This window comes from Aythya ferina (assembly GCF_964211825.1).
Source record: "Aythya ferina genome assembly, chromosome: 6".
NCBI classification, from domain to species: domain Eukaryota; kingdom Metazoa; phylum Chordata; class Aves; order Anseriformes; family Anatidae; genus Aythya; species Aythya ferina.
This window is the reverse complement of record NC_140303.1, coordinates 8,735,757-8,748,242: the sequence shown is the minus strand read 5'-3', so window position 1 is coordinate 8,748,242 and position 12,486 is coordinate 8,735,757. Positions and strand designations below refer to the sequence as shown.

Here is a 12,486-nt window from a genome sequence, read left to right as displayed (position 1 = left end):
AGACCCATGAACCTAAATAACAGCAGTAAGGGAACGGTACCACACCAAGTCAGTTCCTAGAATAAAGCAGTGTTCAGCTGGGCTGACTCAAATTTGCCCCCAAAATACCTCATAGGAGAAATCAAGAACAAAGCTCGTTACCGTATCGCACAAGAGCCATGCTAATCCACACCAAGTTGTCCTCATTACGCTTATATAAATCCATTTAAATTTGTAAAAAAACAGAAAAACAGTGGGGCTGTGGTGCCGGGAGGGCGGATTTCAGGGAGCAGGGGCTCGCTACCAGGGATGTGGGGGTGCCTGGGGGTGCCGGCCTCTGCATTCGGGTACACACACAGAAGGGCTGCAGAGGACAGGAACGGGCACTGACAGCTTTGTTCCTGCACCAGAAGGGAGCAGCTAGCCCAGACGGCTGGGATTGATTTATTCCCTTGTTGGTTTTTCTTCCTCCCTTTCACAGGGTCTGTACGCCCCCTCCCCAAGCTTGTTTCTCCCTCACCGGAGGCAGACAAACAGCAACTGTTTGTTTAAGAAGCCAGAGTCAGCTTCCTGAGAGAGGCTGATGGCCCCTGTGCTGCTGAGGAGGGGACACGAGCACGGCTGCCTGCCTTGCACTACCTAAGGGTCTGGATCTTAAGGTGAAAGGAATACATCGAGGACCGGGAAAAAACACAAGACAGGTGCACCTTTTTTAGTCTTTTTCCCTGGTGTGTAACAACTACCTGCAGGGAGAGGCCAAGTGCCCTCAGTGCTGGCTATGTTTGAGTTTCGGACACCACAAAACGCATCTGTAGGGCAGGGAATAGCTTGCATTAGGCTGTGAGCACTGCGCCTTCCTCCTTTCTGCTCACACACTCCCCAGACCCGGTATCTGCTCAGAAACCCAGCTGAGATGAGACAATACTTATTCAGAACAGGTTTTCACTTTCCTAAGCCTTTCCATAGCGACCTCAGGATTACCCACATTTTAATTTCCTTACGTACACTGCCTTGGAAAATAAAAACACAAAAACCCACCAAAACCCCCAAACCTACAATACTTCTTTACATGGCAGTTACTAAAACCATAAAGCCATTGACTTACAGAGTCATAAAAATGGGATTTATTGTACATTTCCTGCTCCAGCCGGGGTCTTGTTACAACTCCCTCAGGTAGACAAAACACAGGGGACTATTAAGTTATTTTAATAATCTCTCAAGCTTCTGCGTGGATGACTTGAAAACAGAAAGGAAGAAGAAAAGGTTCTTTCAATGCAGCCTCTTCCAGACTTGTAATTTTTCAGGCTGTTTTTATGAGACAGCTCGTTATTAACTATCCTGTGCCCTCGGGGTCCGCGTGCGTCCCAGAGACAAATTTTTCACCTTCATATTTGCTCACATTACCTGTCGTCTTGAAATCTTAGCAAAGGGCTGTTTGCCTAGCACTTTGCATCCCGTTCTACTCTCCCATTTCTATTTAATTCTGTTGAAGAAACACAGCCTACAGAAACACGCGTGTTATGTTTAAACCAATATATGTGTGTGTATCTACCACTGAAGTCTCACTTTGCAGGGTGGATGTGTTTGCTGCTTATGACTTTCCTGGCTTTCGTGGCCATGTAGAGGCTTACACCTCCTTGCTAATGAAGTTTCCTACCTGCAGTGCTCTCTTCCCATCCGGGCGCTGGAAATTGCACGAGTTTTGCTGCAGAAAACCTGCAAGAGGTGTGTGCCTGACAAAGCGTTCAGCCACACACGCCAGAGACTTGCAGCAGAAGACAGAAAGCTGAGCCTCATGACACATCTTTCGGACGATCCTCCCATCTTGTTTCAAGTGCAGCAGTCTTTCAGGAGATAAACTCTGCAAATTTAGGCATGGTAGATCTCAGCTGAAAGAGAGATCTCAGCTGGTTGTTCAGCTGGAATTACGTCCACAACCTGCCCCATCGCGGGCTCTGGCATGCAGTAGGTGCACACTGGAGGAAAGCAGAGGCTGGGACTCCCATCTTTTCTCCTGGGAGAGCACAGCTTAAATTCAGAGCATTAAATGCTATCTTTAATCTGTAGCCTCTCAAACCTGTGACCATTACACAAAGTCAAAACTCATGCCAGAGAGCATTTCATTGCTCCAAATTTTATAAAGTGACTGAAATGCCACGTGCACTGTAACTCTCCTTGAAAATAAGCCACCTCCAGCTTGTGTTGGCACTCAGAACCAGCGTTTTCACAATACAGAAGTGCTTTTTCTGACATGTACAGATCTCTTCCCATTTAAGAATTCATACAAAAATAATGTTTTTGCAGTTGCACATGTTTATGACTAAAAGTGTAAGAAAATAAGCCAAAAGTGTCAGATAGGTGCTTAAAGCTAAGAAACATCAGAAGAGCTGACTTTTCAGAGGCATCAAACACTGAAGTTAACAGAAACTTTGTCCCCAGTTCCACAAGTGTGCCCTTCAGATAACAACACTGCAAGTACTGTGGGCTACCTTGTTTGCCTAAATATTTACAGAATCCATCTACGCTGCAGAAAACATGTAGAAAACAGCACGAGGGAGCTGGGCTGAACTCACACCCAAAACAGTCGGCGGGGCAGCACCCGGGCTTGCAGATTTAAGATTAACAAAGTGTTTTGTTTGTTTTTAAGACTGCTGCTCAAGTATTTATGCGTATGTGCATTTAGTTTTGTTATTCTACTGCCCCAAATGCTGTACACTGTTATAATGATCGTGCTGATAACAAAAAATACATCCTTCCCTCCCACTGCGGCCATACTAAAGACACAACAGACTCCACTTAACCCTCTCAGAGTTATAATCACCTCCAGATGGGGTATTTAAGGCAAAAATTGCAAATCTCTGTAAAATCACATACATTATGAAGCGTTTCTATTCTGGCCTCTATAGGAACAACTTGAGCTGCCTAGCTTCAACGCCATAACCACTCCAAATTTAATTTTGTTAAACCATAAATTTGCTGCCTGAGATTTATAACCTCTCCGGTTGCACTGCCGCAGCCTGCCTCTGCTCCTGCTTACAGAGATTTATTAGCAGCGTGCAGCAGCATTAAGTACCGAATCACACCCACACCTAAAAATAAAACCTGCAAAAACAGTCCGGTTTTACAGCACCAGCACCGCATCGCCAGGTGCTGAAATGCAGACTTACCACTGATTTCAGTGGGAGCTGACTGGGTTTGACATGTTCTAGGATCAGGCTTTTCCTATAAATAGGAGCCGTGTGTATTTTACTCCTGTTTTTAGCAACTGCTAGCGGGATGACAAAGGGTCTGTAGTGGAGCCTCAGAAATTTTGGGAACAGAAACAGTGCCTTTCCTGAGTGCTTTCCCTCACACACCTGCGAGACGCGCAGACAGCAAATGATCTAGAAAACAGAAAACCAGGAAATCTAATCCTGTACAAGTAACTGCATTTCAAGTCAACCACACTCGCAGACATTTTTAACTCTCCCAAGCAAAGATTTCCAGGTTCCCTGATGCCAATTTGTCACGCTGAGCCTCGATAGCAGGCTTTCTCCACCGGCCCCCTTACAGAGGTTAGGGGTGTGCCCGGCAGAGGATGCTCCGCAGACGTAGCTGCCTGATGCTTCCCTCTAGCTTCACACCCGACATTTATCAGACATTTCAGGCTTGCAGAAAGTCTAAAAAATTGTGCAAGTTACCAAGGCTGCTGTCACTCTGTGAGGGCACCCCCATTTTTCTGCTTTATTTCTATTAAACAAAGTACAAAGGTAGAAAATAGGTATAGGCTCGTAAGAATTAGGGAAGAGCTGGTGATCTATAGGGTGGGGCTGAATGCAAATGCTGGGACTTAAGCGAGGCCCATACACACACAGTAACTTCTGGGGTTATTTTGGGAACTCTGGGACTTTCAGATCATCATTCTTAATCCCACAACGACTTCGGTGGTGGCAGATTAAGAATCACACCCAGGGAGCTATTGAAATGTTTATCTCCTCGCTCCCTGGTGGTACTATTTAACCAAACATAAGGCAAGTGAAACAATGGGATGACAGTGTTGGTAACTAAAATGTTTTAAAGCTGCTTTACTTCTCCACTCAATGAACTTCCACAGCTCAAACACTGCCAAGGGAAAGAGTTAGTGGCACTCTTCCAGACAGTATTTATAGTTTTTAAACGCAGGCCATTTTGTTATCCTCACCTAGTATTACTTTCACGAGGTCCATAAAACAAACCTCCCAACGAGCTTTTTGTCAGCCTCGTTTTTCACACATTTCTAGACTGTTGCTACAAGAACGCTGCTTTTTCCCTCCCTGAAGCCACAGGCTTGTTTACTAAATTTGGAAACACAAATCCCTTTAGAGCAGTATAACTCACAACCAAAGATAGAAACATTTGGCTAATTTCAATGGATTGGAATAGATTGGATTAAGGTTTTGTGACTTAGGAAAGCTCACGCTCAACCTGCTCACTAATTACACCTACAATGACCCAGTACCCTGTCTGTGGGGTGCTCTGCCTCTCCGCTGGAACCAATGCAATACGAATTTGGAGAAATGTATCTTCCACCACCACTGGATTTTTTTTTATTGGCAGCTTTCCTTCGGGAGAAGACAGCAGCGCTTCTGTCTGCTTCGCAGACAACACTGCTGGGAGCTACCCAGCCCCTCACCGCCCCGGCCCACTTGTCTCAAAGAGCCTGCGGGTGGATTTACACTGCTCCCACGTGGTTTTCCATGCCTTGGATTTCATCCCCCCTGCCTTCCAGGGGCTCACTGAATGCTCAGCAGCTCATAGACCTAAAAGCTGTGGTGCAGGCACCTCGATGCTACACCAGAGGCTACATCCTCACTCACTCTTCCCTGTTCCCAACACCTGCCTGCAAAATAACAAGACTGACATGCTACTTATTTTTTTGCTGCTTGGATCTTCTGCAGTCACTGAGATTTTGAGAAGCTCCAAGGTGATGTTGCTTGGAAAAGATCCTTCCTGAAAGGCATCTGAGGCCTCGGGCAGCTGTGCCTGTGCCAAGGGTCAGCCCGGTCCCACAGTCCACGGGCCCGTGTCCATCCCCACCAGCTGAAGAGATTTAACATTAAGAGAACTGACTCCATGCACTTCTCTGGAAATAATTGCCACCAGTTTCAACTGGCTTCAGTGTTATCATTTATTAGCCATGCTATTTTAATACTGTAAGTTAGTATTACAGATAAAAGTCAAACAGATATTCCAGGGTAATCATTACACTTTTCCTCCAAACTTTCATTAGGGAACAGTTCACTTAGCACTCAAACAAAAATCCCTATGAAAGCAGTAGTGCAATGATTTCCCTAGCTTAATTTAAAGCAAGTGTCACAGGCTCAGACAATGCTAAGAACTGCTCCTTAGCATCTGATCTCTAAGGACTTCGCTATCCAAGGCAATAAACCCCTGAGACAAACCCTTTTGCTTACCTGACCCCACTGTAGTGCTATCGCTAAGCATCACTCCTGCTGTGTTCCCCTTTAAACGCATGCATGGAACTAAATCCAAGCAGCAGTCTTTACGGTTTCACTGTAACAGAAACAAGAGAGATGTTCCAATCTGGTTTTGCTGGCTTGGGCTTTCCAAATACACGCTCACATCAAGATGCCTCACAGTTGTACACTTTGAGGCATCCTTTATTTACACGCGATCCTATGCTTGGACACATTTGCTGCTTTGTCTGTGTGGAGTGGCAAACAGATGCCATCCCTGTTGAGCCTTTTAATGCAATTGTGGAGAGATATGATCTGGATTTAAGCTTAAAGTGCCAGAATGAAGCCTTCACTTCGGAAACGGACTCGGAGTTCTTGAGCAACACTGTCTCTGACTTCTCCAAGCACTATGATCACTGCTTTCAGCTCCCCTCTTACCTCCCTTTTCTTTTTACTCCTCCTCTTTCATATATCCCAAGACACATTTACAGGGCATTCTAACTTTCATTCTTCTTTCCTCCACGTGGCTCTGCAAGGAACGGATTTGGTTTTGTTACTGTTGTGTCCTTGCTATTAAAGAGATGACCATTTAGGTTTAGTTTAGAAATAATACTGCTTTTACTAAACATGAGACTTCTGCTCTCTGCACTGGCTGCCCATTTACTTCACATTTAGCGAAACTCCAAGCCCACACAACAACTATAGAGGGAAGGGCAGGGAGGGGAAAGCAGAAAACTTGGCTGACACCTTGTGACAATGCCTTCCTCATCTGGTGGCAATGTCAAGTGACCAGCAAAAAGATAGGAAATTACTTTGTTAATGGACAAGGAACAAGACTTACTAGCATCGGGCTTTCAAGCACTTGGCTCTAATAGCTTTGCAACTCTCATCTGTACTCACACGTGTCAGTATTACTATTTTTATTTAAAAAACTTTATTATTTGTGAGAAAACACTTCTTTCAAGATAACTACAATCATCAGCGAGGTAAATATCCTGAATGTCAACAGAAGAAACTATTCCAATCCCCGTGCTGTAATGCTGGACAAAACATATGCTTTTGATTCAGAATTTAGTACATTTTCAATTAATGAATTGTGTAAGACACACTGACACTATACCCAGACAGCAGGGTCATTTTAACCTCCTAGCACTAGAAACAGCATGACTAATAGCTAATTAGACACGGTTTTGGACACAGGCCTGGGGGGTGGTGGTGGTACATTTTGTTATGCGTTAGTACGAATGTCTACAGACTTTATAACTCAAAAAAAAAAAAAAGCAAAAGCACACAAGAAGTGCTCGTTTTCTAGCAAAAACAAACAAACAAACAAAAAAAACCATTTGTAATTTCAGTGGGAGAATTTAATTATCGTAAAAAATGATTCAAAATGTGTACTTTAAGAAAAAAATAGGCAGAACTTGAACATTTTTGAAAACTGGTTAATTGACAATCCTGAAAGTAGTGGCTCCCATTCACAAAACCAATCAGATGTGAGTAGCTGTCGCTTAAACTCCCCTGCTTTGCACAGCAAGCCGTGTCACTGTTTCAGGACTAGCCAGAAGTATTCAAGTGAAAGCAGCTTCCCTGTATTTATTCAATCCTTAATTTATCAGCCAATACAACTAAAGTAAATTTCTACAGTACCCAAAATGCACTATGGGATTAAAAGATGCTTGAATTTCTATGTTAAAACAATTTGAAGAAAAAAATAATTGATTCAACAGAATAACTTGCTACATCTATCAGCCTAGCTTTGAGCATGGTTCAGCTGAGAGTGATTCACCTAAAAATGTTACAGCATTAGTGCAGACATAACTGTACTTACAGGATGTGTAAGTTACTGGTGAGTCACCCCGCACTCCCCCTTCAGTATGTGAATCCCTGCTGAATCCCTGGGACTGGGGAAACATTTGGCAAAAACACAGTTCATCAACAAGAGATGTTCATTGGCTTGTGGTCGAGAATTCTGGAATCTGGAATAAATAAGCTATGAAGTCCTACACCAAGCCTATGACGACCAGCTGAAGGCTCCTGTCTTTCCTCAAATCACCACCTGATTTCAACATTTTCTGGGGAGAATGCCACTCTCCAGTGCATCAGAAGTATAGCCTGAGTGTCAGCTGGACTACCGATTCCTTTTCCCCTCTAGAAAAGGAGCTGCTAAAAAGGTTTACAAGTAGCCATTATTTTTGGTGGTAATCTTTTACCCTGATGGACACTTCAACTGAAAAATAGTTTTCTGGGCAGCAACAGGACATTCTTCTTCCATGCTTTTTCCTGTGTGAGGCAGAGCCCTCCCCTACAAGTTACACACCTGATCCAAACCGGCTCCATGTGGGACCAGCTCAGCCACCGTGCTTCATGCTCCAGAGCTACAAGCACTTGTGCTTATCAATTGCCATCTGAAGTGACTCAATATACAACACCAACAGACAAGCTTGTGAAGCTGTGGACATGGTGTTGCTGGCTCCAGAGGAAATACTCCTCCTCCAACTTCTTCTCCAACGATCTCGGTGCAGACTGACTACTGTTTACGGAGTGCATAGACACAGGCTGCCTCGAGGAAACCAGAATGATACCAGAAGTAAGAGCAATACGGTAAGAACAAAGCAAGAACAACCCTTGCCCCTGAAAGACAAAACAAAATCCAAACAAATAAATAAACAAACAAACAAAAACCAACCAACAACACTCACCACTCCACAACCCAAACCTCTCACGGCTGAGTCCAAACCTTGGGTTTGGTTCTGAGCTTGCTTTTAGTCCTCTTAGGAAGGATAGTTAAAAAGACATCTGGCGTTTGTGTGCCAGACAGCACAGCACAATCATAGAACGGCTCCTAGAGAAACTACCAAGTCCAAAAAGGTCAGGACAATCTCATTGGAGTGCTTTGGATGTAGCTTCCTGCAGAGATGCTGTACTTGTTATCTACTTGTTAGAGATCAGCTATTTTCTAGGATTAGTTCAGTAACACCTTGCGACAGTGGAAAGCTGATACGGATCAGAGGTAAACAACCAAAATACAATTCATTTGAACTTTAAAAGATAAAAGACAAAAAAGGTTATTTCTTAAACCACAAGTAACATGAGTTTTTCATTGGTCAGTCTTGCAAATAGGCATTACTTCTTCCACAAAAGGCTACTTACAATCAAAATCTTAAATAAGACATCTGAATGTATTAGACCTTAAATATAGAACAAAACTCTTAAGTCTCACATGTGACCTAACCTCTTTATGAACAAACTTATTTGTCACGTTACCAAATTATTGATTTTAAAAACAGCTCCATGGTTCTAAGACAAAAAGCGTAATTAGGAAAAAAACAGATGTACTGCCTTGCTTCCTTAGGACAATTTTATTCCAGTACTTTTTTCCTCCGGACAGAGGAAGCTATTGTAACTGAGCTCACAACAGCTCTTTTATAATAGAAAAAGTTACCAGCATGCACGTAAGTTGCATTGAGAAGAAGGGCTCTGTACAATGCCCAGAGCCCGTGCCACCGAGAGCCACGCAGCTCTCTCCCGCTGCGGCTTAGAGAGCCCAGCCAGCTGCCCAGCTTTCGGGCTACACGAGCCAATGCTGGCCCACACGCCAACTTGCACAAGCGATTAAAAACAGGCCTTTTGTCCATCTGTCTAGGTGATGCTACAGTTTTAGCAACACTCTCTTGTTTTATGGTTATTTCGGGTTTTATACTTCAACAATTCACTCGTTTCTACGGGTATAGCTGGCGTCGCTACGTACTGCATACATGCTTTTCTTCTTTTGTTACATACAAGTACGATTCAAAGGATAATGGCACTGAACTGACTCTTTTTACACTGGTTTTAATTCCTTCTTCCACTTTTTACAAGATTCAGCATCACAGAAGCCAAAAGGTGAAGGATTAAAAGAAATCTTCACATAAAAGCTCCAAGGATTGATATTTAATGAACTGTGAGATGTAAATCAATGCACAGCAGCACAGTTTAAGCTTAAAATACTAGGATAACATTTATATTAAAAATAATTCACCTACAGATAATACAGTCTAGTGTTTATTGTATGTTATGGAAGGTACACTTGAATTTCAAAAATTTAAAACATATAAAAAGTGGTTAGGGGCTAACATTTTATCAACATGTGATAAAGGTGTAAGAATGTTTATTATACAGCAGGGTACAATGGTAGTGTTAATGCCAACAGGGCACCACAGAAGTTAGTTTAAAAAAAATTTCCACTATGCTTTATACAAACAACATCACTTGCTGTTGTTTAAGAGTATCAGGAGAGGACTGCTGTCCTAAGGATAAGCAGTCCTATAACATTTTATGTTAGATAGTGTCATAGTACATAGATTGGTGAATGTTTCAAAATAAAACTAGAAATGCTGTAATTACTTCACAGAAATGCACATCCAATATTTGTTTTCAATAAGAACAATAGGTACAAGATTATAACTCTCCCTATATGAAATAATTTACACACAGATGAAAGCTACACTATCTAAAATAATCACTAAATACATTTTTCTTCTGGGAAATAAACAAGCAATTTTTGTTTTGCATGATCAATATCAAAAACATATAGCAGAAGTAGTATTTCTTTAAACATAACTGATGCTCTAAAATAAAAAAGAAAAGGAAGAAATGAGAAAAAAAAAAAGATTTTTCCATGAATGTGCAACCTAAAATCAACCAAGCTTATATTGTAGTACAACCATATTAAGAAACCACTGATCAGAAATACAACTTTATGGAAAAAGTTTATAATCCACAAAACTGTTCATCAGGCCATAAAGTAAAATAGCTCCACAGTTTACAGATAAAACTGAGGCCACATAGATGCGTGCTATGTCTTATCTCCAGTAAGTAGATACTTAGGCAGAGGATGTGACACTTTGTTTGTAGACAGCATGGTATGCGTTTCTCAGCAAGACATAAGGGAAACAAGACTCCAAGAGATCCATTGTCAGGAATGGAGACTCCTGCACAATCTGAAAAACACCAGAAACACAAGGTTTTGCAGAACACCTTCAACTGGTTGCTGCTGATAATCTCTTCAGTGTAAGGATTTCTGGTCTGCACCACACCACCACTGACATTTTTCATAGCAAAAAGAAATAATACAAAGTTTGGGGACAGATGGGAGAGAAACAGACCACTATAGATTCACTGCTCCTCAAAGCTAGTTGTATGTATACGTAAAACCATGCATCATTCTTTCTATTTTCACAATATACAGAGTATTAAAAGAAAAACCTCCCAGCAAAGAGGCTTCCACCCCCAATACTCTGAACAGCACTTCTTTAATGCAAAGTTTTATTTTAATATTGTATATACTAAATCAACAATGCAAATTACCTGAACAATGTGATACAATGCTCTAGGCAACAAAAGACAATGGTAAAAACGTGTCAGTGCTGGGAGAACAAAAAAGATTAATTCCTGACACTAGAATGCCAACAAGAATGACATGAAGCGTTATCTCTACTGGTTGATGAACTACAACAACAAACGTGACTACGTGACTGTTGAAGCCACTTGTTGAACAATGCGATGTGGAGACTATTTCTTAAGTTAATAACATAAAATAGACAAAAGCTTACCATGTCTAACAGTAGGTAAACAGACTCTCTGTTCCTTGTAGTAGTTTTGTCCGTCTCCTGGCCAATCTTCAGTAGACTAGACGATGCAAGCTACATACATTGAGTATTTCAAAGCAATAAGAAAAAAACAAAACCACAACATTGATCAGCTTCAGCTACTTTACTATACACACACACACACACACACACCCCTCTGAATACATAGATAACCTATCTGATAGCACTGCACCTTACTAGCAACTACAAAGGAAAATAAACCTGAGGGCACTAATCATCACTGGGTTTCACTCTCATGGAGACATTTCTGTTTACTTCTAGAGTGTTTAATAAGCAGTTTGTGCTATTTTAATACAATAAAAGCCAATTCATTTATTGTGAAGAACTTGTATTCAAAGTAGATAAGGTGACTGTAATCAAGTTTACTGAAGTCAATTACACATCCCACGGAACAAGACCTCACTTGTTAAAAAAATTAATCACTTTCCCAATATGCTTATAGACTTGCTACATTAAAAAGGGTAGAGTTTTCACTATTTGAAGTTATACCATTTTGTAGCAGAATGAAAAGCTGTTTCACTTTCAAAGCTGAATGTTTAATTGAAGAAATGTCACCCTGACTGTAAATGAATCATGTTTTTTTAAACCATAAGCACCTCACTTTACTAGTGTTTTGTTTTTTTTTTAAAAAGATATCCTAGAAACTAGATATTGTAGAAACTTATACATAGACTTAGCTATAAACAAGCTCAGGATTACGCAATACTATAAAATAAGTGATCTCCAGATGATTTTGTAAACCATGTTTTCATGCCTTACAGAAACATGGAGGAAAAAAAAACACACCTCTTTTCAACTTTCAGATGTACAATCTTTTATGCACTCATACCAAGCAACAGCAGTATTGCTGAACCACGTTTATCAGAAATGGTTTTAAATTCAAAATAGTAACTTGAACATCTAACTTAGCATTCCTCTTGAACCAAAATCTGTAGCATAAAGTGAATATGCTTGCTTCAAAAGAATCTTAGCACATACTCATCAGTACTAAATAACCTAGGAAGTTTTTTTTTTCTCCATTTAACTAACTTTGACAGGAAAGCAGATCACCTCCAGCAGCACATTTTCTTCTAGAGAGATGTTTTCCTTTCGGACTAACAGCAAGTGGTACATAAAAGTTGTCATAAAAGATAGATTAACAAAATATCTGAACCATCAAGTCATGGTCTGTGCAGCAAAAGCAATGGTCTGAAACCAGTTCATGAACACTGAAAAACCTCATACCAGAAGTGTTTTTATCACATGAAACTATACTGGTTTCCTTCACTTGTCAAATGTAGGCAACTTGACACGACCATCTCTCTTTCATCTTTTACAGCCAGCAGTTGCTTTACACAAGGTCAATGGCTAAAGGTTTTTTCAGTTTAACAAAATGCAATGAACTTCCAGGAGAGAAAGATCCTTTGAAGGAAAAAAAAATGAAA

The 12,486-nt window shown here is 41.2% G+C and overlaps 1 protein-coding gene across 4 annotated transcripts in view; it reads right to left on the bottom strand.

Annotated features, from left to right (window-relative positions):
* Positions 1–9,229: 9,229 nt before the first annotated feature.
* Positions 9,230–12,486, bottom strand: part of NCKAP1 (NCK associated protein 1) — a 59,368-nt gene continuing 56,111 nt past the window's right edge. For all 4 annotated transcript variants that reach the window (XM_084524695.1, XM_084524694.1, XM_084524696.1 and 1 more), the window contains 2 exons: positions 11,006–11,095; positions 9,230–10,393 (listed from right to left, as the gene is read on the bottom strand). In XM_084524695.1, the coding sequence (XP_084380821.1) occupies positions 10,277–10,393; positions 11,006–11,095 (207 nt within the window). In that variant the 3' untranslated portion in view covers positions 9,230–10,276. The remainder of the gene's footprint in view (positions 10,394–11,005; positions 11,096–12,486) is intronic.